A 26,766-nucleotide genomic window follows, 5' to 3' on the forward strand; every position below is an offset into this window, starting at 1 on the left:
GCGAGTTGACGCAGCGGTGCTGCTATTTGTGCCAGAGTTGGAAAGGAGGGAGAAAAGGTTAAGCTATGACGGGCGTTATCATGAACGAGGTGGATTATTTGCTTTCATGTCCATTTTCCACAATGTCTTTGGAGGAAAAGCTGGAAGTTAAGAGACTGGGATCACATCGGCCGTCGATGTGAGCTTCTTTACAAATAAGGTAGGCCCATGTTGACCTGTTAAAGGACTGTGACACCTTGTTTTTGCTGAGGTCATCTGTTGTACTGAAGGCGTGTTTTGCACTACATGTCGCCAAACAGTTGTAATAAGACAGTTGCAGCAGGCTATCTGTGGGCAGTCGTTGCAGTTGGAACACGTTTTGTAGTGGTGTGTGTGTGTGTGTGTGTGTATGTGTGTGAGTGAGTGAGAGAGAGAGAGTATTGATGTAGAGGACTAAAAAAGTAAAGTGTACCTGTCATTGATGTAACTGTGTGTATCATAGGTGATGTTGCTTTTGCAGCTGTTAACCATTTAATCGGTATTATGCATTTGTTAGCCCACCCAACAAATTTCATTACCAGCCGCCACTGGTGTGGACTATATTAAGAGAAAATGAATTGAGGTCAGTTGAAGACATAACAAATGAATATTCTCAATTAAGAAGATTTTTGTTCTTTTACTGATGAATCACTGTATTCTATTTTCTTATACCAAGACAGCTACTGTGGCTGTGGAAGTGTCAAAAACTGCATTTCCTCAAATGGCCCGTTGAGGCTGGCTCCAAAAGCGAGTCAATTCCCGTCAAGCTCCAGGTTAAACTCCCAAGTTTATAGAATAAATGTTTACAGCCCAGAACAAAATACAGTTTTTGCTGTTTGGAGTATTCGTGAAAGGTGCACAGGGGATGATTTTTACGTAGCTCCCCTCTTTAAATTGCATTAAGGCTTAAAGTTTTGCATAATTCAGAGAGCGCTCTTCTTGAAGAGGCAGGTGAGCATCTTGACAGGGCAGAGGCCTTTGCATGACCCACCGCAGCTCTAGTCCCACTTTATCTCTTTGTTCATTCATAGATAAACTGGGAATTATGAGGGGTTGGGTGCTGTTAAGGTCGCGATAACCAGAACCACCACACTGAAAATGTGGGGTTGTCCCAATTTATGAAAACGTCAATGATAAACACCAGACAAAAACTAAATGTAAATTATGCATGCTTTCTGCTGCTGAGTGCTATTGGTCTGATGGTGAAACACAGTGATTCATGAAATTAATTCATTTGTTTAATTAATTTAGTTACTGTTTAAAATATGAGTCGATGTCAGCTTGATGCTGTGAAAAACAATGTATTGTCTCGTAAACAACACTAGCAGCAGCTAGATATAGTTTGATGACACCACAAACCACAACCAACAGCTACAAAATGTTGTTGACACAACAGGAAAGAGAGTTTCACAGGTGTGGTGGAGTTTGTCATGCCAGCCCAGTCAGAATACGGAAATGATGAGCTGAATCAACAACTGAAGGTTAGACTGTAGTGAAAGATTCAAGATTTAAGATCTGTCATGTGCTCATGGATTATGGACTGTGTGTGTTTAGTCCATCACTCTTCACCCTCTTCACCATGAACTGTGTCCCCACCCACTCCTCCAACACCCTGAAAAAGTTTGCCGATGATACTATGGTGGTAGGCCTTATAGGAGCAACAGTGAGACCTGGTACAGGCAGGAGGTCCAACATCTGGTAGCGTGGTGTGCAGACAACGACCTGGTCCTTAACACCACCAAAACAAAGGAAGTCATCAAAGACTTCAGGAGGACCAGGAGAGTCGTACAGCCACCGCTTCATATGAGCATAGAAGAGGATCTGACATGGACACTAAACACCTCCAACCTGGTAAGAAAGCCCAGTAGAGGATGTTCTTCATGAGGAAGCTAAAGCAGGCTGGTCTGGCTCCACAACTGCTCAGAAACTTCTACAGAGGCACCATCGAGAGCATCCTCTGCCAGGGCGGCACAGTGTTGTACAGTGGCTGCACAGCATAAGACAGGAAAGATTTGTCATGAGTGGGAACAGTGGTACAGAAATAAGAAAATTGTTGAAGCTGAGCTCACAGACTTGGACTCTATATATACCATATTTTCACGACCAAAAGGCGCACTGTACCAAAAGGCGCAGTCTCAGCTATGTGTGCCATTACTGTATTTAACACACACATAAGGCGCACCTGATTATATGGCGAGGGTTTTATATACAATCCACGTCCACACTTCCCCCTTTAACGTTCTCATGGTGTCCTCTACTACGTCGGCCTTACAACACACACAGAAGCATACAAGTGTGCGTTTTTAAAAATAGAGCCGGAGCAAAACTGAGTTTGGTTGTGCTTTATTTAAGTATTGATTACAAAGTACTAACATTTTTTTAATCATCAATAGGCGCGGGCATGGTAAAACACAGATAAAACAAGCACACAAGTGTGCGTATTTAAAAATAGAGCGGGAGCAAAACTGAGTTTGGTATTCACATTTTTTTTTTTTTTACCGGTAATCGTCATCAATCAAACCCATGGAAGTCCTCATCCTCTGTTTCTGAATTGAACAGCTGCGCTAAACCTCCATCAAACATGCCAGGTTCACTTTCTTCACTGTCAGAGTCACTTTCCGTGCCGTGCGGCGCTTCGGAAATGATGCCGGCTTTTGCGAAAGCTCGAAGAACAGTGCCAGCAGACACGTTAGCCCAAGCATCTACAATCCATTGTCAAACTGTGGCGTAACTCGCCCGGCGCTGCCTTCCACTCTTAGTGAAACTGTGGTCTCCATCGGTCATCCATCGCTCCCACGCCGCTCGCAGCCTTACTTTGAACGGCCGGTTCACACCGATGTCCAGCGGTTGGAGTTCCTTTGTCAGGCCTCCCGGAATGACAGCAAGCTCAGAGTTCATTTGCTTCACTTGTTTTTTCACATCGGCTGTGAGATGGGCACGCATAGAGTCACAGATCAACAGCGATGGTGATGCGTGGAAAAAACCACCTGGTCTACGTCCGCCTTACAACAACAACAACACACACAGGACGTGAGATCGGGCTGCAACATCAGCCACTCAGGGCGCTTCCTGTTCATCCCACTACCGTTATCAAAACACAAACTAGCAGGCTGAGGAAGAGCTTTCCCCCAAAGCTGTAGCCTCCATTTCACCCCCGAGAGGGCAGCATTGGCCTGTTAAATTTGTAAATCATGTCTGATTGTCTTTGGGGCAGGAATTATGCTGCTAAATGTTTGTTGCAATCACAGTTTACACTCAGGTAGCACAACTAATTGGATCTCCAGAGGTTAGTATGATAAGCAATACTATCCAATGTGTATTTTTTTGTTTATAAGTACAGTTTTCATTGTTTGCAATGTAGTTTCCACTCACGAGTTGTTATTATGCTGCAGCTTATTGTAATTTATTTATACTAGACACTGGCTCTTGTTTGACTGTTGAGTTTTCCACTTTATGAGTAATAAAAGTTAGCAATTATGTTTTAATGTTTGTTTTAGAATATTAGAGCTTCAGCAATTATGTTCATGGTTATTTATTTCCTTATTTCCTTGATTAGTTGTTGTAATACTGAAATATGTCAATGAGTGTTGCAGATAAGGTTCTCTTTATTCATAAAAGATTGTTACATCTCTTACGGGTACGGATGTTATGAAGCTTGCAGCTGGTTAGGTTAGCTAAGCATAAAGGCTGTAAACAATCCGACGCTGTTAGCCGGGCTCTAGTCAAAGGTGACAGAATCTGCATGTATATATTACTAATCCCTCCATGAAAACACATAATTTTACACTTTGACTTTTTAGATGTAAACAACCATTATGGAACATGTTAATTAGTAAACTTTAGAGGTGCCAGTTACCTGAACTAAACCAAGCTAGCTAGTCTTTATGCCAAACTAAGCTAACCAAATGCTAGATGCAGCTTCACATAAATCCTACAGTTTTATTTTATATCACCCTTGCAAAAATAAAAACCTTTACAAATTTCAGGCAAACAGCTGTTGTCAACCTTTGTAAGCTAAAATTTGTGGCAAATGGTGGACTTCTGGCTTTAACTTCATGCTAAACTTCATCCATTAGCTGGCACAAACTGAGTTGGCATACTGCTGAACATGTTCCCAAACAAACATCCATCCATCCATCCATTCTCTACACACTGCTTAATCCTTATTAGGGTCACGGGGGTGCTGGAGTCTATCCCAGCTGACTCAGGCGAAGACAGGGGACACCCTGGATAGGTCGCCAGTCTGTCGCATGCCAAACAAACAATCAAACCAAAAAGTGTAATTATTGCCAGAAGTCTGTCATAGTGGACAACACTGGAAAACTTAGGACAGCATGCTATTGCTTTTTCTGCAAATCATGCATAAATTTGCTGCAAGCATTTTGTTTTAGTAAAGGCAGTCTTCTCAGAAAGAAGTTGAACAACCCTCTTCCTCAAGATATAATTGAAATTGCATTTCTGTCTGAGAGAAAAGAAATTTTACTCCATCAAAGAATGCGGTGGAGTTATGTGATGATCGGCGTTAGTTTGTCTGTTTGGCTATCTGGTCGTGTAAAGGGTTAAAAATATTTATTTTAGAGATGAACAGAAACACAGTTAAAAGGTTAAATATGTCAGGAAAAGGTTAAAAAGCCATTGAGACTGGTACAGCTAATTGCTAAAAATAAGTTATGTTTAAAAACGTGTTTAAAATATAGATAGATACCCCTATATGTAAATTTTTTAAAAACTATTTCTTTATGTTTTAAGTATGCTTAAAAGACTGAATTTCATGGTGTATTACTGGTTTCTGTGTCAATGCAATTTTCAAACAGGTCACTCGATGGCGCACAGTGCCAGAGAGGAACATATAACCGCATTGAGACACTTGCTGCAGAACAAATCTTTCAGTTGAGCTGGATGAAAGCTAAAACGTAGCGTCTCTTTGTTTACACATACAGGTGGGTTTATATTCCTCAAAACCACATGCATGTACCCCAGAATAAGGGCGTATTGCGTTGTGAATTCTTGGATATAATGTGCAATGTTTAGAGTCGAGTTTTGTCGAAGTTTTATGTCAAGATACAGCTGTTTTGCCGCGTGCGACTGTGCTAGGCTAGCGGAGCGGTTGTTAGTAAGCTAAGTAAGTTGCTGACACAGAATTAGTTACGTTTGACACCGTTTGTTTAAAGGAGTTTTATTCGTGACGAATAACCAATCAAATCACTCCAGAAGACAGAGCGGCCACAGCTAGATAAAGGTTCAGAGCCAAAGTAGTGGAGCCAATGTACCGTAAGTCAGTAAAAACTAAAATACTGATTATCAGTAAATCAGTCAGCCCACAATTACTACGATTCTACAATGTATGTCTCTTTACTTTGACTTTTATTTGTACAATATACGATGTATATGATGGTGTTTTTTCGTACCAAAGGCTATACTGTGATGTTTTCTCAGACACATACTATGCTACTCTGTTTGTTCTGGCCCTGGGCCGCTGCACTCCTCCTCTGGTGTTTTCTGGATTGTACTCAGCTGCATGTCTTCGTCCACCCGGCCTCCGTTGACTTGTCCCACCTGCCGTCTCTGGAGCTGAAGATGGACTGGAACAGACCAAAGTACAGTCCAATCACGATCCTAGCTGCCTCTCAAAAGGCTCCTTCATCTGGCGGCACTTCTTCTGAGGGGAAGCTGAGCTTCAGCAGAACTTTGGAGATGTGTTCCAGTGGTTGGTGGATGTGTGGGGAGATAGAGAGGGACCTTTGAATAGTTCAGAAAGAAAAACAGGGAACCCATTGGTAGTTTTAGTTTTGGGTGCTACTGTGGTGTGTTCTTGGGTTTTAAGAGGTGAACAGGAAGAGTTTTTTTTTCATGTTGATGATCTTTTACTTTGTTCCTGGTTGGAATGCCATCAATGTCAACGTGAAATTCACTTTTAGTTCTGTTGATTTATTTTTATTTTACTAACACCCATTTGCTTTTAACCCCCTCACATGTTGTGTTGTTGTAAACTTACTCTTTCAAATAAATACTCGTCTAACCCTCTGGAAACCAGCGTGTGGACTGTTTTTGTGTTGCTTCTCACCTTCAGACAGCCGGGACATAAAGTTTTGTGGACCAAAGGCTATACTATGATGTTTTTAGAACAACGCGCTATACTATAGGCTTACTATGACGTGTTTTTTTGTTTTAGTTTTTTTTTTTAGCAACAATAAGAATTTGAACAGTTTTAAAAATTACTATACTTTTAATTGTGCAATGAACTAATATTCTATGGCATTTTTTGATGACATACTCTGTTTTCTTGAATAACATACTATTTTGACAACATACTGCACAATCACATTTTTTGAACCACAGATCAAACATGACAATTTTAGGCAACATCATATCATTTTGCCCTTTTTGAACCACATAATAATCTATGTTTATGTTTTGTTTTGTTTTTTTGCTGACATGCTATACTATGAACTACAGACCATACTATGTTACTCTTGAAAAGTATACCATACTTAAACATTTTCTGAACTCCATCCTATACTATGGAGTTATAAACAGAGTGCTTTGGTTACATGTTGATTTATAATCTACATTTTTTTTCTGTTTTGTTTTTTGACAGGATTACCACAGACCTGACCATGAACACTGTTGACACTCACCTGAGGGAGACGCTGCCTAAGATCTCCAAGCTGCTTGGTTGTGGTCTTTCTGCTCCAGAACATCTTCATCACTACGTCTTCTTTTGAAGAGGCCCTCAGATGCTGCAATCTCTGACCTTAAGGAGGAACTGCTGCTTTCACTCTGTAACGAGACAACGGTTATTTTAAAGACCCAGCTCCTGGCGGCTTTTAGTGAAAATTTAACATCCATCAAAATGGAACTGCAGACAGTTAAATCTGAGCTGTCGGTCAGTATTTCAAACATGAAATCTGACCCAGCCGCCCTAAATCACGCTGTGGGTGAAACAGAAACTTCAGTCTCCACATCACCGATGACATCGTCACGCTCCAAAGCAGAGCACCTGTCTGCTGAACAGAGAATAATAAACTGCTGAAACAGTTGGTCTGTCCTTCTGTAAGTGAAAGCTAAACAGGAAGTGGTTCACTGACGATGTCGTCCATTCAGTCTCCTTCACAACCAGATGAGGTTTTCCTTCTGTTGGCTTCACTCAGAAGACCCTCACAGTGAACATGAGACACCTGAGATGAAGAGAGATGTCACAGCATCAGCATCAACAGCAAAGGTTCATTTTAAAGTATCCCTGGAATGATTTCCTCTGTCATATCTATTTTCCAAGCCCTGAAAGACAGAAATGCCTGTAGCCACTTTAGCTTCAGGAGAAAGGATTTTATTATCCGTCTTATCTGTGCTGTAATTTAAATGTAATAACTGCAGTGTTCATCATTACTTTGGACATATTCTGGGAGTTTATTTTTCAAATCTACACTGCAGGAATATGTACTACAACATGTGATCCAGTCATTAAATAATGTTAACGTCTAGAGGGCAGATTTACTGTTTTCTCCAATTTGACCTCAGAGACTCAGCAGATATAAAATATATACACAGTCTATGCGCCGTACTCTGTTTGGCTCCATACTTGCTGATGACCACTTCTGGTCTCGGAAAATGAAAAAACGGGTCTTTTCTTGTTTCTGTCTCTTACTGATTTTACGTTTTTGTTATTGTAAATATAAAATGAAAATCAAAGCATTTTTAAAATTTCGTATATTCCTTTTTGATCATGAAAAGAAAAGCGCTTTGTATTTCAATTTTATTTTTGTTCTTTTAAAACGAAAATCAAATAACCACTTGTTTTTTGTTGTTCAATGCACGATTCAGAACAGAAAATCCAATTGCCAGAAAAATACACGGACCACGAACCCTGTTTGGTGTTGTCTGTTATACTGTGTTATTTTTTTTAAGATTGCCATCAAAGTTTCGTTGTAGACATGCAACGACAATAAATATCCTTGACTCCTGGAATCCTTAAACGCTCAACCAAATACAAAAAGAAGCTCATCTGAGGCATATAAGTGTTAACACCTTTTTTACTGTAGGGGGCAGCATTGGCCTGTTAAAGGAGATTGCAATCACAATACAGCAAGATGCAGCAAACTTAATTTGTAAATCATGTCTTTGATTGTCTTTGGGGCAGTAATTATGCCACTAAATGTTTGTAGCAATCACAGTTTACACTCAGGTAGCACAACTAGTTGGATCTCCAGAGGTTAGTATGATAAGCGATGCTTTATACTGTGTATTTTATTTGTTAAATAAAATTTTCATCACTTGCAATGTAGTTTCCACTCACTAGCTGCAATTTCTTTATAACAGACTGTTGAGTTTACCATATTATGAGTAATAAAAGTTAGCAGTTACGTTTTAACTTTTGTTTCAGAACATTAGAGCTTCAACAATTATGTTCACTGTTATTAAATTTCCTTATTTCCTTGATTAGTTGTTGTAATGCTGAAAGATGTCAATGAGTGTTTCCTAAAGCCCAAGTTGACCTCTTAATTCACTTATTATATCTTCACATACTTACTGTCATAGAGGAGGAAAGAAACCACAAAACATTCAGCCTTGAGGAGCTAGAATCAGAGAATTTTGACTTAAAAATTACTAAGATCAGTTTATCTTCTGTCAGAATAGTTGGTGAGAAATTCAATAGCAGACAACGAATCGATTAATCTCTTAGTAATTGGACTTTTACAGAATGTAAGCACCTGTAAACAGATTCAGTATTTTTTATATTGCGAACACTCTGCTGACGGTATGTTGAAATTAACCCATTTACAGGAAGTGAAGTGTAACTGTGAGGCTTGATAAAACACTCGGTGCCAGTTCTCATCAACTTTTACCTTTTTTTTTTTTTTTACATTACATACACAGGAAGTTTTATTTTCCTCTTTTGTGTATCCTTGACAGAAAGAGGAAGTTTTCTGTCACCAGCTGAGTGTGTTTCACATGCAGCGCCTCCGGTGCTCAGCGTGCACAGCGAAGACTGGACTAGTTTCTGCTATGGACGTCTACCAGGAGGCTGTGCATTATCTGGAGTCACAACATGTACCAGGTGAGTGGAAAATTGAATATTTACTCATTTGACTTATTAAAAATGCTCCATACCCTCTGCTTGAATTGCGCAACTAATATTGTATTGAAGAGGCATCACTTATGGATGCAAGAAAACCGTATTTACGTTTCCTCTTTGGGACCTTAATCACTCAACCATGCTGATTGTCTGTCTGTGTTGTAGTGGAAACAGATACAGATGTCTTGGAAGAGGATGTTTTCCGGGAGGAGGCAGAGTCCTGCTTTCTTTCTCCTCTTATCACAGAGAGTATAGACTTCCCCGACACCCCCGTGAGTTCACATTTCATCATCATCCCAAATATCTCTCAGTAGGCTCTGTGTAAGCGGGCATTCAGTCTACTAGTGCTAATCTAATGATAGCAGCAAGAAAAGGAAACCAAGGCATGTGGAGATGCACCATAAAACCTTTAAATACTAAAATAACTCTTCAGGGTACATCTTATATTCCATTCCATCCATCCATTATCTACACATCGCTTAATCATCAGTAGGGTGGGGGCTGGAGTCTATCCCAGCTGACTAATACTACTGCTCAGTAGTCTGGGGTCACTTAGAAATGTCCTTATTTTTTGAAAGAAAAGCATTTTTTTCAATTCTAGCTGGAAACAGCTGATTTTTAATGGAATATCGTACAGAGGAACCTTTCCAGCAACCATCACTCCTGTGTTCTAATGCTACATTATGTTAGCTAATGCTGTTGAAAGGCTAACTGATGATTTGAGAACCTTGTGCAATCCTGTTAGCACATGAATAAAAGTGTGAGTTTTCATGGAAAACATGAGATTGCCTGGATGACAACAAAGGTTTAGGATGTGTATTTTAGTGAAATTGAAAGGGAACCATAACGCACAAGAAGCAGTCAGCAAAGCCCAACGCTTAGCTCACTTTTCTGCTCTGTGAGGCTGTATTTAGCTTAATGGTAACACCAGCATCTAACTTTAATACTCCTGCAACCACAAACCTTGACTGATGTTTCATATGTACTGTGTGCCCTTGCAAGTTTGCATGCTGGTAAGTGCTCATTAGAACAAAGCAGGGTATCGCACAAATTAAAATGTTGACGACTACACAGACAGAAGGAATAGCCCACCACTGTGACTACAATTCTGCCTGAGGTTACTACGTCAGAAAGGACCAAAAAGCAGCAAAATAAGGACATAATGGATATATTTAAAATCAGCAAAAGTTGAAAAATTACACCACAAGAAAGCATGTAATCAGAGCATCAAGCTTTTTAACAAAAGATCTGCAACTTAAGAGTTTCTAAAGTCTGAGCACTTCTTGCTAGGCTGTTCCAGAGATTAGGAGCAACCACTGTGAAGGACTGATGGCCTCTGCTTTTAGGCCTGAATGTCAGAACATCCAGTAAAGCTTGTTTTGTTTATCTTGAAAAGACAGTGTGTTATTCACATGTTATGTTTGGGGTCAGTTGGACTCCAGAGACATGTTTCTGACTGTGGTGTATTCTGACATTTTGTTGAATGATACAGACATCATGCAGCCTGGAGGACATGTTAGAAAGAAGACTTGTGGTCCTGAAAGGCATCCTGGAGAGTGAGGAGGTTTATCTCAGAGAGCTGGACGCCCTGCTGATGGTAACACACACAGAAACCTGGAAAAAGGGGGATTTTTTTATGCAGACGAAGTGTGCAGAACACTTGCTCTGCAGGTTGAATCATATTGCAAAAATAGAAAAGCCCCATTGATATTTCTAGTATTAGCCTTCTGTTGAACTTCCATTTTGTTGTTTAACTGTAACTACTCTTATACAAATCTCTTAATCAACTGTGGCCTCCAATGATAGTTTTCTTTTATTTTGAATAATCATGCTAAAGCTCATTCTCTTCTTTGTTTGCTGTATCTGAATGTTAGCAGTAAGTATACTGCTGTTCAAAAGTTTGGGGTTGCTGAGAACTGTCCTTATTTTTGAAAGAAAAGTAGTTTGTTTCAATGGAGATTACATTAAATGAATCAGAAATACAGTCTAGACATTGTTAATCTGGTAAATGACTATTCTAGCTGGAAACGTCTGATTTCTAATGGAATATCTCCATAGGGGCACAGAGGAACATTTCCAGCAACCATCACTCCTGTGTTCTAATGCTACATTGTGTTAGCTAATGGTGTTGAAAGGCTAATTGATGATTAGAAAACCTTGTGCAATTATGTTAGCACATGAATAAAAGTGTAATGGTGTCATGGAAAACATGAAATTGTCTGGATGACTCCAAACTTTTGAATGGCAGTGTACATGCTTGTTTTTCTGCCTGCATTATACATCATTATGTCCAACATTCACATTCAATGTCTTCATTGTTCAGCTTCCGTTTTTAAAGTGGTTTATATCGTTCTGCATTGCAGATAAGGTTCCTCTTTTTCATAAAAGATTGTTACATCTCTTATGTGTGCAGTTATTATGAAGGTTGCAGCTGGATTAGCTTAGCTAAACATAAAGGCTGTAAACAAGGGGATGGCTCTAGTCAAAGGTGACAGAATCTGCATATAGTACTATGAAAACACATAGTTTTACACTTTGACTTTTTAGATGTAAAGAACCATTATATAACATGTTAGTAAACTTTAGAGGTGCCAGTTACCTGAATGAAACCAAGCTAGCTAGTCTTTATGCTTCACATAAATCCTACAGTTTTATTTTACATCACCCTTGCAAAAATAAAAAAAACATTTACAAATTTTAGGCACACAACTGTTGTTGACATTAGTAAGCAAAAATTTGTGGCATATGGTGGACTTCTGGCTTCAACTTCATGCTAAACTTTATCCATTAGCTGGCACAAACTGAGCACTAATGTAGGGACAAACTCTGGTGGCAAACTGCTGAACATGTTCGCCAAGCAAACAATCAAACAAAAAAGTCTTACTGTTGCCAGAAGTCTGTCACTAGTAGGCAACACTGGTAACCTTAAAACAACATGCTATTGCTTTTTCTGCACATCATCCACAAATTTGCTGCAAGCATTTAGCTTCAGTAAAGGCAATCTTCTCAGAAAGAAGTTGAACAACCGTATTCTTCAAGATGTAATTAAAATTCATTACTGTCTCAGCTGATTGTCAGTGAGAGCAAAACATTTTTACTACGTCAAGGAGCGCGGTGAAGCTATGTGACAATCAGCGTTGGTTTGTCTGTCTGTCTGTCTGTTAGCAACATCACTCAAAAATGGAATAACGGATTTGGATGAAATTTTCAGGAAAAGTCAGAAATGACACAAGGACCAACTGATTAGATTTTGGCAGTGATGCGGCTTATAGTCTGGATCTATGGATTTGTTAAAGATTTTTGTATCATTGTGAGATAGGTGTCACTGTAACTATGACAACAAGTGAACACTACGTCAGCCGCCTGCTGATGATCACATGATTGCAATCCTACTACAAACTTAGCCCTGAACAGAAAAAAGATTTTAAGCTCAATATTGTACAATTTTCTAATTCTTTCAGAGGAAAATGCATGTAGAATGTACGCAATATATGAGGCTTAATATCACAGTGAGTACAGCCTAGCTAGACCAGTGGTTCTCTAATCATGTGCTTTATTATGAATCCTATTATGATGATTTACTATAATTATATGGAAAGTGTGCCTGCTGACAAAAGTGTTTGCACTAAATTACACAAGGATTGATAATATCTCATATATAGGTTAATAATATTCTACAATCTAGTGATCCAACATAGCAATAATAACAGGGGATAACTCCTCCTTCTTCTTCTCTGGCCTTACCTTGTTGCTTTCTTCCATTTCCTTCATGTCACTTCTTATACATGATGATATCTGAAGACTTTCATTCTTAACTTAGTGAATTTTGTTGACTGGCTACCAATAATGGCATACAGTGGTCATAGAAAATGCACCAGTGCCAAAACATTTTAAGTAAATCTACTGCTTGAATGAGACACAGAGGAGCTCTGTTTCTGCTTTTGGTCAGTGTTATCTTGTTTTCAAGCGGTTTAATGCCTGACCCGAGTGACACATTAAGCTGTTTACGGTGACAATACATGATATTTAAGGCAGGAAATTATGGTGTAAATACAAGTGCTGGGGTTTTTTGGGTCATTTCTCCTTTTCCCTCTGCAATTAATAGCAACAGCGATGCCTGTTTCCCCTTTTTTTTGAGAAGTTGTAGCTCATTTCACAAAAAAGAAAACAAAAGCATGAAACGTGGATGGGAGAAATGAGATGAAAGGTGATGACTGTCGGGGTTGTTGGTTAAAGCTGCTGTATTTTGTCTGTGCTGCTGTCGCTCGGCAGTGTGCACATAGCATTGTGGAGCTGGGGTTTGAGAGCATGAACCAGAGTTAAGAGGATGTTGAAATGTACAAGAGTGGTGAAGGAAATGTGAGCTGTGCTCTTGATTTAGTATATTCACACATTCATCTCTCTCTCACTTCAACACAGCCTTTGCTGTTTTTATTTTCATCTTCTACCCACCAGCATATTCTTGTCACCCACATCAGTTAACCTTTCGCTCTGCTTGTACAGTTCAGTTATTTTGCTTTTATCTTCCTCTCCAGCCCATGAAGGCTCTGAGGGCCTCAGCTGGGACCTCCCAGCCAGTTCTGTCCAGTCAGCAGGTCCAGACTGTTTTCTATCAGGTGCCTGAGCTCCGAGACGTGCACCAAAGCTTTTACTCCGACCTGAAAGCCCGTCTGAGCACTCACTGCCAGGCTGAGGTCAGCTCTGAACAGGAAACAGGAATGAGACACAAAGACTTTGAGCTAATGGTGGGAGACCTGTTTCTGAAAATGGTAAGTTTGCTGTATTTGTTTCTATCCTTTGCCATGCCTCAGTTTTAGAAATCTACCAAGAGAAGAAGAGATCTAAACTGTCCCATCACTTCCTCCTTTCTTGTTTCATACTGACATGTAAGAGTAACCCTGTTGATGCTGGCTGAGGAAAGCTAATAACACATTTATGTGCCTTTAATCCATTAAAATCCAAGATTTCATGTTTGTTTGCATTTATGTCGACTTAAAGTTGCACAAGTTAGCCTTTAATTGATCTCATCTTCTTTTTAAATGACACTTTTATGTGGAAATATTGCCAAATTCATAGCCTAGCTGTTATTATTATTTATTGTTCCATGCAGAAATAAAAATCAGTAGTGGCTGCACAGCGGATTGGTGGTTAGCACCGTCGCTTTGCAGCAAGAAAATCCCTTTCTGCATGGAGTTTGCATGTTCTCCTTGTGCAAGCACTGGCTTTCTCCCACAGTCCAAAAACAAGCTGAGGTTAATTGGTGATTCTAAATTGTCCGTAGGTGTGAATGTGAGTGTGATTGTTTGGTTCTATATGTAGTCCTGTCCAGAGTGTCCCCTGCCTTCACCCTCAGTCAGCTGAGATAAACTCCAGCCTCTTGCCACCCTAATGAGGATTATAAATGTATAAATGATGGATAGATGGAAAAATCAGCAGTTTTATGGCCACAGCAACAGCTTGAAATGTCTCTGAAGTGACTGCTGGTTGACATGCAGTCTAATCGGCCGTCACAGTCACAGTTTCATCCTCATTCCATTCTCTGACAACAGACACAGAAAAATATGCAAATAAGAACAGCTTTAGTGGCAATTTGAATGTATTAAAAATCGCACAGGGAGCTGGCCAAGCTGAGGATGCACTGAAGCACATCAGTGGGACATGAAAACACAGCAGTAGATGAACTGCAGTACAGGGTGGGGAAGCAAAAATGTCCTGTCAGGTAAAAACAACTATAAATGGGTGTAACTTTTTTATTCTCTGGAATTTTGAACTGATTTCTTGAAGAACACAAATTTAAAGCTTTCAGAACATGTTTATTCAATATGTCCTCCATCAGCCATGATGAAGGCCTCGATACAGCCTCCGAAAGAGGCACGGGCCCACCTGATATCCTCCTCGAGGTAGGCCTCCCATTCCCTGGAGAATGCAGCCTTCAGTAAATCCATATTGGCATGAGGGGTGGCATTAGTCCTCAACTCAATGGCACCCCATCAGAAAAAATCCAGGGGGTTTAGATCAGGTGAGCTGGGGACCAAATGTCTTTGGGCCAGAAGTTCGCCATATTCTACTCACAGAACTTTTGGACCTTGATTGATGTGTGAGCAGGAGCCCCATCTTGCTGCCACACATAGTTGTTGTCAGGGTAGGTGGCCATCAGTAAGGGCAAAACGGTGTATCTCAGAACCTTGTAGTACACATCAGCCCCAATTTTCTGATCTGGCTTGAAGAAGTAGGGGGGCATCTTATTGCCATCTGAGCCCAAGACTCCCAGGACCATCTGGAGATCTCTTGGTGCCCAAACTGGATTGTCTGGCATGCTGGATGCGGCGAATGGTCCTCTCACTGATGTCAACAATCTTGGCAATGTCCTTCTGAGGGATTTGGGCATCCAGGAGATCACAAACCCTATTGTGTTTTGCTTGTTGCTTGCTCACTTCACAATGCACCAAGGTCTGACAAACACTAAAAAGATTGATTAAAGGTAAGGAACTTTGATTTTAATTATTGTTTTGATTACCCTCACTGTTTGGGCAGGACATTCAAATCTGTCAATAGGACATTTTGCTTCCCCACCCTGTAGTGAGAACCTTCACATTTTCACAGCTTTTATTTCAGACTTCCAAAATGTTAAGAAATACAAAACACAAAAGAAACTGATTTTCACCTTGTGAGACATCTGACTGCTTTTGATGAGTCTTAGAAGCAGCTCTATCAGGACGATGAGCGTGAGGTAGTTTTACCAGCATCAGAGCATCTTCCATCTGCAAAAGTGGAGTAAAGTTTTAATAAGAATATGTTGCACCTTCTTTTTGTTTACACCACACATCAGATGATTGTAGAAAGAGAACTACAACTTCACAATATTTACTCCGTTTGAGTGTCACTCTGTCTTGTTTGGGACGTGCTTCACCCATCTCCACCCACTCTATTGCTTTGTAGGTGAACCAGATCGGTCTGTACGGTGGTTTCATTGAAAACTATGAAAAGGCTGTCGAAGTTGTTAGGAAGTGCACACACTCTGATCCTCGCTTCCGAACTCTGGCCCAGGTACTAGTAGTTCATTACGCATTTCCAGACCAGAATGAATGCATGATTATCCATCTTGAAAGCTGCATGAGGTGCCACTTTATCCATTGCTTTTCCAGAGCATGATGTCTAACAACGGCGCAGACAAAGCTCGGACTCAATACACATTCGAAGGTAGGCTTTCCAAGTGTATGTTTTTACTGAATACGTTTTTGTATGTCAGCATCTAATAGCTGTCTTTGCCTTTACAGCTCTACTGTATAAGCCTTTGGACAGAGTAACGAAGACCACATTAGTGCTGCGTGTGAGAAAACTGTTTCTATCATTCAATTCAATTCAAGCTTCACTCCTATAGCTGCAACTGTCTTTCTGTGCTTTTTTTTTTTTGCTTTTTCTTTTGCATCTTTCATCAATAATTTGCGGAATAGTGTCTCATGAAGAGCAGCTTGAACGACAAACAGTGATCTTCAGCTCATTTGGTTTCATTTTTCATTCTCTGACGCGGCGACCTCTCTGTGATCTTGTAGGACCTCCTGAAGACGACACCAGTGGAACACAGAGATTACGTGCTCTTGCAAGAAGTTCTGAGATTGTCTCGCAGCTTCCTGTCTGGTGTCAATGAGAGTTCACAGTGCAGACGGGAGGTCACGCTCAGTCACGGCATGGTGAGTTCTGTGTCGCTCAAAATATGCCCAAATGCACATGGGGAAATGCTCGTTTGCATATGCAGCTACCCTCACAGATCCCACCCACCTGAGACTATAGGAATCAGTATGCCCTCTCAGAATACAGCGTGTCTGTTTGTGTTCCCTCAGAGGCGTCAGCTGATGCGTGACGGCTTTGTTGTGGATATGAGTGATGGGGAACGCAGCCTGCGTCACCTCTTCCTTTACACCGACCTACTTCTGTGCACCAGATTCAAACATGCAGGCAGAGGGTGAGTGAAAGAGAGAACACGAGAGCTTGTGGGTAATGTGGTCAGCATCTTCACAAACTAGGAGCAGCGACTCTGCATGTACAATATGCAGCAGCTTTGTTCTCAACTCTTAAACACGTCATGTTTTTAAAGCTGTGAGTGTTTAAATGTCAAAAGTTTCAATGAGATGAACCTTATATTGCACTAAAATATCTTTGCGGAAACATTTATGCGCATGCTTGTTTGCGTTTCTCCCAGGAAGCAGGACCAGTACAGGTTTTGCTGGTATCTGCCTCTTGCTGGTCTCAGACTTCACTGGGTTGCAGACCAGGAGCGACCATCTGACGCAAACATCCGCTTACACTCCATAAGAACCAAAATGTACCTCCTACGCCAGCAGCTACGACAACATGCGGTGTGTTGTAAAGAGACACACAGAGGAATATGATCTGTTTTTGTTTTGTTTTTTTTACATATGAGTGAAACATTAATACATTTCTTTGTATAAAGAAGGGTTCCAGAGGCTTCATTATGGCGGCTCGTAGCAGGAAGAAACTGGAACAGATGGAGCTGATGCAGCTCACACTCTCTCCGATTTACAGACTGGAGCTGCACAGCCTCAGTGGCAAGGTAGAAACACACACACACACACACACACATGCATCCTAATACTTTCAGCGCAGTTGCAATCTTGGGTAATAATTCCAAAATGATCTGTTTGTCTCACTGTAGAGTCACACTCTCCTCTTCTCCTCCCTGTATGAATTAGAAGAATGGAGAGAAGCCATCCACAAACTGACCACAGACAGTGAGTTCATAGCTTTAGGCTACTCTTGAGGCCATAATTGTTGCATTATGGCAGAAATCTTTGTTATTCTTTTATGTATGCTTATAAAAACAGATCTTTAAAGTAACTTGTAGTTTAGGATATGTATAGCACATGTACGCAAGCATCCTGTGGTTTCTGGCACTAGGGCGTTGATTGCAGATCCTTTAGGTCCTTTAGGTTGCAGGGTGGGGCATCAGTGCATTGAATTTGTTTCACTGTACGCCAAAGGTGCTCAATCAGGTTATTATCAAGGGAGTTTGGATGATTGGTCGATACTTTTGTTGTCGTTTTGAACTGTTCTTGAGCATGTTTTGTGGTGTGGCAGGGTGTGAGGTCCTATTGGGGCTGGCTGCAGGCATTGGGGGTGTGCTTTGTCCCAAGGTGTCCAAGCAGAACATAGAATTATGACAAGAACATCAATGACATTCACTCACCTGTCAATGTTATGGCTGATTAATATCCGCATGTCATTAACACATTAACATAGCTTATCCACATTTTCATTAGCACCTACTGAAATAAATCTCTCAGTTCAAAGTATAAATGATAATGTAGCACAAATTGTCTTGTAGCAAAGTATTACATTGATGGTGCTCTTTATTTCAAGAAAATATGATCGTTTAAATGTGTATATGTCACTTCAATGCAAAGTTGCTTTAATGTCAATACTGTCATCACTAAGGGAGTGTCTATGTACTATACTGAGATACTGAGATGTTCACACCACACTTGTGTGACAGTTGGGTGGCATGGTCTGCAGGTGTGAGAACATAGCTGTGACAAGATCAACATTCTGCATAGGTGAGAAGTAAACATACACTTCTGTTGTTGAAAGGGCTTGCCTGTTGTGTTCAAGGACATTTTGCCCCTCCATAAATATATTTTAAGGTAACGTAAGGTCACATTTCTTCATTCCCACATGCAAAAAAAAAAGAGGGTAATAACAACTTAATACACTCTGGGGAAACGATTAACTCTTACAATCTGCACAGAGGCAGATGTCTTGTCTGGGGGTGGGAAGCAGCTACTGTGGAAGATCTGATTACATCTCACCCAATTCCACCGAGGCTAACTGTACACAGTAGGCTAAGATTAGCGTCAGCATTGGATATTTTTGTTGCATGTCCATGCCAGCATCTGATGAAAGATTTGCTTGCACATGTATATGATTTGTTTTGCATGAAAAGTGCCATGCAAAAGGGTCTGACTGACTGATTACTGGAAAAAGTGACAATAGAAAATGTTCTAGTAATTGTTAAGCAGCTATGATGAGGTAATGCTAACAGCTAGCGACAGAGTGTTGCCGTAGTGTGGAAGTGCAGACTCTTGAACTTGGGGATTTTTCGAAGCCTAGACATGTCAAAGTATTTAATATATTATCAAGAAAGCATACTTTTGTATAACTTAGCATTTTTTGTTAAACATATAGCCACTATCTTTAATAACTGCATGTTTTTTCCACTCGTTTTTAAGGCACATGTGTCTTTTCTGCCCATGTCTGTTAGCTAACTGGTGCCAACATTTGCCATGTGTTGTTTTCCAGACATAGAAACCGTCCCTCCAGACCTGCTCACTCTCACCAGTGCATGTGCAAAACTGAGAATGACCCAACAGCCACCGCTACAAACCGCTAATGCTGGTACCGTCTGCCTGTCTGTCTTCTCTTTCTCACCACAGAATCACTTCCTGTGTTTGAAATTCAATACACTGGCTGTGTGACGCTTTACCAGAGATCTTTTCACATCTTCCACAATCATGCTCAACACGTTTCTTTTTATTCATGCCTCCTCTGTCTTACTGTTGTTCTTTTGTTCAGTCTTATTCAATAAAGTGATATTTTTGTCTTCATCCATCTCCAGGAGAGAACGAGGAGTCGTTATGTGGGACTTTGAGTGTGGCAGTCCATTGCGCTTTTGGTTTGCATCAACCAGCTTGTATGTTGTATTAATATTAGTACTATTATTAGTATTTAACTTGAAAATCACAATGATTACGAAAAAGGTTGGTAGGTTTGTAAGTGAGCAGATCCTCTTTCTGAATGATGGCCTAAACCTCTGAGTTCATTTGTGGTTTTATCTTTTTCTTTCTCAGGTCTGTATGTGTGTGTGGAAGTAGACGGCTACGAGTTTTACGATAAACAGGCCCAGACACACTCTTCAGTCCACAGCCTCAACCCTCACTGGGACCAGGTATGACTCAAGCTCTTTAAATTAAAATCACTATTTAGAATTGTCTCTATGCAAGGAAAACATCCTCAGATTTAATAACTGACATCAAAAGCACCACATGTGACGGGATGTCTTATGATACTGCAGTAGTAGGGAGTAAATGACATCTGCATGTCTAGACAGCATTTGATATGATGGTAGTTTTCACTACAACTCAGAGGATTAAGAAAGTCTACTCTGTTGTCTGTTCATGCCATGCTTTAAATGCCATCAGTGGCAGTGAAATCTACACTAATTCCAAGTGGTAGCAGAAGGCTTAGAAGAAGACATGAACTCCCTTGTTGCAGCTTGAGGAAACTGAAATCTGTCGTCTTCTTTACTTCAAACAGGAGCTGTCTTTCCAGGTAGATGGTGCACAGAACATGAGTGTGCTATGTGTGAGTCAGTCGGATGGACAGAACGATACAGTCCTGGGAAGAACTACTGTAAAGGTACAAAGACACTCAAGAACTTTCCCATCAGCTTTATTATTATCCCCAAAGTTGGTTTTCAGAAGAATATTTTCGATAACAATGAAGAAGCATCCAAAATAATGTAGATATACTCCCGATCAAAATCTTAAGAACAGTTAAAAGCTTTTAACATTTAACAAGATTTTTTTTTTTACTTGCCGTCAAGTTCAGTTCAGTTCAGTTTTCTTTATACAGTGCCAATTAACAACATATACTCACTGCCCACTTTATTAGATACACTGCCCTAAATCTTCATAGTATACTTTCAACAAGGTGTTGGAAACATTCCTCAGAGGTTTTGGTCAAAATTGACATGATAGCATCCACAGCTGCTGCAGATTTGTCAGCTGCACATCCATGATGCCAATCTCCCGTTCCACCACATCCAAAAGGTTCTATTGAACTAAGATCTGATGACTGTGGAGGCCATTGGAGTACAGTGAACTAAGAAATCACTTTGAGATGATTTGAGCTTTGTGACAAGGTGCATTATCCTGCTGGAAGAATCCATCAGAAGATGGTCCACTGTGGTCATAAAGGGATGGACATGGTTAGCAACAATACTCAGGTAGACTGTGGTGTTTAAACCATGCTCAATTGGTACTAAGGGGCCCAAAGTGAGGCAAGAAAACATCCCACACACCATTACACCAACAACAACCTGAACCGTTGTTACAAGGCAGGATGGATCCATGCTTTTATGTTGTTTATGCAAAATTCTGACCATCTGAATGTCAAAGCTTAAATGGAGACTCATCAGACTAGGCAACGTTTTTCAAATCTTCTTGGTGAACCTGTATGGATTGTAGCTTCAGTTTGCTGTTCTTAGCTGACAGAAGTGGCATCCAGTGTGGTCTTCTGCTGCTGTAGAACATCTTCTTCAAGGTTCAACGTGTTTTGCATTCAGAGATGGTATTCTACATTCCTTGGTTGTAAACCAGTGGTTATTGGAGTTACTGTTCTCTTTCTATCATCTCCAACCCATCTGCCCATTCTCCTCTGACCTCTCACATCAACAAGGCATTTTGGTCCGCACAAGTGCCACTCACTGGATATTTTCTCTTTTTCGGACCATTCTCTGTGAACCCTAGAGATGGTTGTGCCTGAAAATCCCAGTGGATCAGCAGTTTGTGAAATACTCAGACCAACCCGTCAAAACCACATTGTCTTGACATGCTAAATGTATCGAGTTGCGGCCATGTGATTAGCTGATTAGCTACTTGTGCTAGCAAGTACTTGAACAGGTGTACCTAATAAAGTGGCCGGTGAGTGTATGTCATCTCATTGCACTTTAGACATTAAGGTGAAGACCTTAAGAATTTTAAACAGGGAACAGAGAACTCAACAATCCAAAGTTGCCCGTGGATTCCCTATGAGCTCGCTGTTAGCGACAGTGGGAGGAAACAAACAAACCCCTTCAACAGGGAGAAAAAATAATTGATGTCTCTATCTTTTATGTGTTCATCAGCTGGAGTCTAAAACCCTAAATAAGCGATGGAGAAGACAGACTCTACAGCTGGGCCATGTGGAGGTGACTCTCTCCCTGAAATACTGTCCCCACCCACTGGAACCTCCCAGCTCCACAACTCAACAACCGCCCGTCTTCTGTGTGTCCATTCAAAGTGTGGTGCAGTAAGTCCAAGCCTGGTCGTACAGCTGATGTTATGTGGGCTGATTGGAAGTGTAACTGAAACTGAAAGCCGCAGTTCAGCTCAGGGTTTTATTTCCCTCTTGTGTGATTTTGTGCGCTAGTTTCCAGAAGAGAAGTGGTTTAATTTATGGGAGTGAGTGGGCTGAAGGGAAGCAGAAGTGTGGCAAGAGTGGAGTTTTAAACAACCAAAGAATCAAACATCTAAAATAACTGTACAAGAACTGCATAATATATTTCTGTTCTCCGTTAGACAGCAGGGAGTGCTTGTTCCTCATGTGGTGCGATGCTGTGTGGAGGAGGTGGAGAGGAGAGGCTTGGATGAGGTGGGAATCTACAGGGTATCAGGAACCACCAGCGATATCAGCATGCTCAAGTCTGCATTCAACAGCAGTAAGAAAACACATGTTGAAATGTGCTGTAATGGATACAGGTCAGGAACAATTCACACAGATCTTTAAATGCAAGAATCTGTCAGCTGCTGGTCTGCATACTCATTAGATGGCACACTTATGTATCACTGATATTATCAGGGAAGAGTATGCCAAAGAAGTTAGAGAATTACTAATCATGTTTATTCCTGTCTGTTCTGCTCAGATCTGCGAGAAGCGGTCAGCAGGCTCAGAAGTGCCGAAGTGAACGCTGTTTCTGGTGTCCTCAAGCTCTACTTCAGGGAGCTGCCAGAACCTCTGATACCCACTGAGCTGTTTCAGAGTCTGGCAAGAGCTCTGGGTAAGATGAACACGTCCTCCGCACATAAGAACCCCAATACATGCTTCACTGCAACCTAAGTGGGGCTACCTAAGTGTTTATGTTGAAATGTTTGAAACCGTTATTGCAGCCGGTTGCCTCTTTTGGCCTCCTCTCAGTGGGGATGTCAAAGTTTCTTTACACATTTAAAGGCTATTTACAGAGGAGCTATCAAAATTGAACCATTTCCTTTTTTATTCTACATCCTACACACAGATGGAAATAGATTTTTGGTAAAGACACAGTTCCTGAAATCATTTCAGTTCCGTATCATTTCATATTTTTGAGGTATAATTTAATAGTTAGCATGAAATCCAACGACGTACACTACTGTTCAAAAGTTTGAGGTCACCCACACAGTTTCATGTTTTCCATGAAAACTCACACTTTTATTCATGTGCTAGCATAACTGCACAAGGGTTTTCTAATCATCAATTAGCCTTTCAACACCATTAGCTAACACAATGTAGCATTAGAGCACAGGAGTGATGGTTGCTGGAAATGTTCCTCTGTACAACTATGGAGATATTCCATTAAAAATCAGCCGTTTCCAGCTAGAATAACATTTACCACATTAACAGTGTCTACACTGGATTTCTGATTCATTTAATGTTAACTTCAGTGAAAAAAAATGTTTCTAAGTGACCCCAAACTTTTGAACGGTCGTGTAGATATCAGGATGTCACCTCTAAGTAATGCAGACCTCTTATCCATATCACCTCAAACCCTAAAGTTGAAAGGTCCTTTTTGACTGGAGAAACAGCTGATGAGAAAACAAATCTCACCACCAGGCCTGTTTAGTAGCTTATACGGAGGTTTCAGCCATATGGTACCTTCATCTTCTAACCATGTTTTCCTGGCTGTTGTCCTCGATTCACTTTTAACCCCAACATCTGATATTTTGGCCAAAAAAAAAGTTCAGATCTTATTTCCTTTTGTACCTCATGCAGAACATTAGTCTTGGGATAAATAAATCACTTTAGCCTTTTTAAATGTGAAACACCTATTAGATCCCTGAAAGGTTCACCCTCATGAACAAGGCTTTTGTTAAATATTCGTCTCTGATACAAACTGTACAAACTCAGCCTCTGACTGTTAAAATTAACTAGATGTGACCTGCTCTGCCTGCAGACATCCAGGACTTGAACTCACGGCTGGTGTCCATGTTGTCTCTGCTGCAGTCCTGTCCTGACGCCAACCGCCACACCTTCCTCTACCTCTTGCATCATCTCCAACGGTCTGAATCAGACAGCACAACCACAAATACTCAGTCCTGCAATCACCAAGTTGCACTAAAAGCCTCACGCTTCCATTTTACCAGCATCGATCAGATTAAACTTGTTTGCATTAAATGGCAAGAAGTATGATTACTTAAACCATACAATAAGGCCACATCTAACCGCATTAAAAAAAAAAAAACGGAAATTCACTTGTGACTGAATCAAAACAGACCTACTTTTGACCAACACAGCTTCTGAAATCACTGATTCGTATTGCTCATGATCAGAATCGGTGGAGCTGTTTTTAGTTCTCTGCACCTCATGTTTGTTTTTAATCCTTTTTTTTCTGTCCAGAGTGTCAGAGAGGCAAGATGTTAACAAGATGTCGCTACTTAACCTGGCTACAGTGTTCGGCCCCAGCCTTGTACGCCCTCCTGTGGCTGGAGTGGGACACAACGGCCCCACTATGGATATCTCTCAGGAGGTTGTGATACAGGTGAACATACAGAAGAGGAGGAAGAATTTGTCAGTAGTAGATGGCTTAAAATCTGTGACCTTACATGCATTTTTCAGTGCAAGTCATTTAAATCTTATCTCAATTTGACATCAGTTAAAATACAATTATCCCCATATCGTTTTTAATAAACAGCTTTTGAGTATTTCAATAGTTTTGAGGTATTCCAGTGCCACGAGCAGGCATTTTCCAGTATATTCGGATGTAGTGTGAAGGATAATGGACATTTTATAAACTTCTGCTACTTCCTGTGTGGACATGTTGTGTCTCCCTGCATGTTTGTGGTCAGGTCCAAGTGGTTTACTGTTACCTGCAGTGCAACAACCTCCCCGAAGCCCAGATCTCTCTGCCACATGACACGGATGCTGAAGATGAGACCACCCACATGTGAGACCACCATCTGTGCTGCGGCCGGCAGGAAATTCAAATAGAGTGTAGAATCATGTGAGGGAGGACTGTAAGACAATAAAGGTATTTATTGATGATAAAATATGGACTTTTTGTGTATTTTTTGTCACTTTCTGTTACATTTTTCTAATTTTTTATGCATGCTGAACTGCGTATAGACAGATTAGATGAGTTGTGTTTTAATGTGGCTGTCAGACAAGAGAAACACAACACACACATTTGATTTGGCCCACAACTGAAATGTCTGCAATTTCATACTGAATCACAGCTTAGCATGCTGAATGTGTGAAATAGTTGGACATGCTGGACATTTCAATTGTATTATATCTCAAAACTGAAAATATCTTTTTTTTTTTTAAATTTTCTTCCATGTCAGCTTCAAAATTATGCTTCAAAGTTTTTTCACAACCTGTGAGAAACATTAACATTTAGTCACCCCAGAAAGTCTTTTAGTTTTTATTACACGTACCCAAGGCTCTCCAGAAAGGTAGTGTTTATGTACTGAGGAGATTATCCTGGTGAAATGAAGTTAATTAACTCTCCTGTTGTCCTCATTTATGGGCACCAAAAAATATTGTTTCCTTGTTTGAAAAAAATCCAACAATTCAGGGAAAAAAATCCCCAAATTTCTGAAAATTTGCAAAACCTTCAGGAATAAATTTCCAATAATTCATTAAAAGTTCCCTTAAAAATTGTATTTTAAAAAAATCCCCAAAATATAGCAAGAAAATTCTTGTAAATATTTTCAAAAAATGAGTTAAAATCCTCCAAAAAAATCCTAAAATATCTAAGGTGATTACATGTATATCAGTAAAACTTCTAATATTTTCTTTAAGAACATTGAAAAAATCAACCAAAATCCAGTGAATTTCTCTGGATTTTGGTTGAATTTTTTTGTGAATGTCCTTAAGGAAAAAATTTTCAAAATTTTCAGAAATGTTGAAAATGTGGACATCAGACATTTCACTGTGAAAATATATTTTTTCCCATATTTTCAAACTTTAAAATGGGTCAATTTTGACCCGCAGGACGACACGAGAGTTAAGTCAAACCACAGCAACAAATGAGTAAAACTAATTTAGTTTCATTTCTTTCTTTGAGGTTGCTCGTAAAGGCTGTAGAAAAGAAGTGGTTAAACATTACACTATGCTAGTAGTGTCCTTGTTGTTTTGTGCGGATGAACTGGGTGGCACGCTGAGTAATGCGAAGTTGAAATGTGGTTCGGGAAAAATCAGGGGCGCACATGTTGTAAAAAGGTTAAGGGTCGCTTCTTCGAGCCTGAAATCCAATCGGTCACGGTTCAAGTCCAACTAGACAGAGTTCACCGCAGAGTGTATGCTTCGTAAAAGTCATGCACACACACACTCACAGCGTGTTGGAAGCCGACACACACATGCGGCCCATGTTCGACCCATCCACACCACAGATGGGAGTCTCTTTTCAGCCGCACCACCTGGGCAGGCCGGGCTAGTGTTACGTCCAACCTTTTACCCCAGAACCCCCCGCCCCTTAGTCTTTTGATCGCTAATCCTGGACCCCAAGTCCTGCTCTCGGTGTACTAATACACTGCAGAGTGTGTGCCGGACGCCATAACAACATCTAGAGCGAGTACCCCCCCAAATAAGAAGAAACGAAAAGCGGGATCAGCCTGCTGCCCTCCGCGCCATAAATCACCTTTCCCCTC

General features: G+C 40.5%; 1 protein-coding gene across 4 annotated transcripts; it reads left to right on the plus strand.

Moving 5' to 3' along the window:
- si:dkey-33c9.6 (active breakpoint cluster region-related protein) lies at window positions 1-25,166 on the plus strand. 4 transcript variants are annotated; one of them, XM_051944032.1, is made up of 24 exons: window positions 1-199; window positions 6,617-7,240; window positions 8,929-9,073; window positions 9,257-9,363; window positions 10,584-10,688; window positions 13,627-13,860; window positions 16,031-16,138; window positions 16,237-16,291; window positions 16,369-16,421; window positions 16,645-16,782; window positions 16,933-17,054; window positions 17,292-17,448; window positions 17,547-17,663; window positions 17,766-17,841; window positions 19,406-19,501; window positions 19,722-19,796; window positions 19,954-20,051; window positions 20,420-20,521; window positions 22,011-22,174; window positions 22,444-22,583; window positions 22,788-22,922; window positions 24,072-24,177; window positions 24,515-24,656; window positions 24,964-25,166. In XM_051944032.1, exons 2-24 carry the CDS (start codon window positions 7,139-7,141, stop codon window positions 25,063-25,065), a joined length of 2,679 nt encoding a protein of 892 aa, XP_051799992.1. In that variant the 5' UTR covers window positions 1-199; window positions 6,617-7,138; the 3' UTR covers window positions 25,066-25,166. The 4 variants fall into 4 exon arrangements, with proteins under 4 accessions (XP_051799992.1, XP_051799990.1, XP_051799993.1 ...); XM_051944030.1 differs by having other exon boundaries at window positions 2-199; window positions 17,544-17,663; XM_051944031.1 differs by lacking the exon at window positions 1-199 and adding an exon at window positions 4,847-4,958 and having other exon boundaries at window positions 17,544-17,663.
- Window positions 25,167-26,766: the final 1,600 nt, after the last annotated feature.

The sequence above is a fragment of the Acanthochromis polyacanthus genome, chromosome 23 (assembly GCF_021347895.1).
Source record: "Acanthochromis polyacanthus isolate Apoly-LR-REF ecotype Palm Island chromosome 23, KAUST_Apoly_ChrSc, whole genome shotgun sequence".
NCBI lineage: Eukaryota > Metazoa > Chordata > Actinopteri > Pomacentridae > Acanthochromis > Acanthochromis polyacanthus.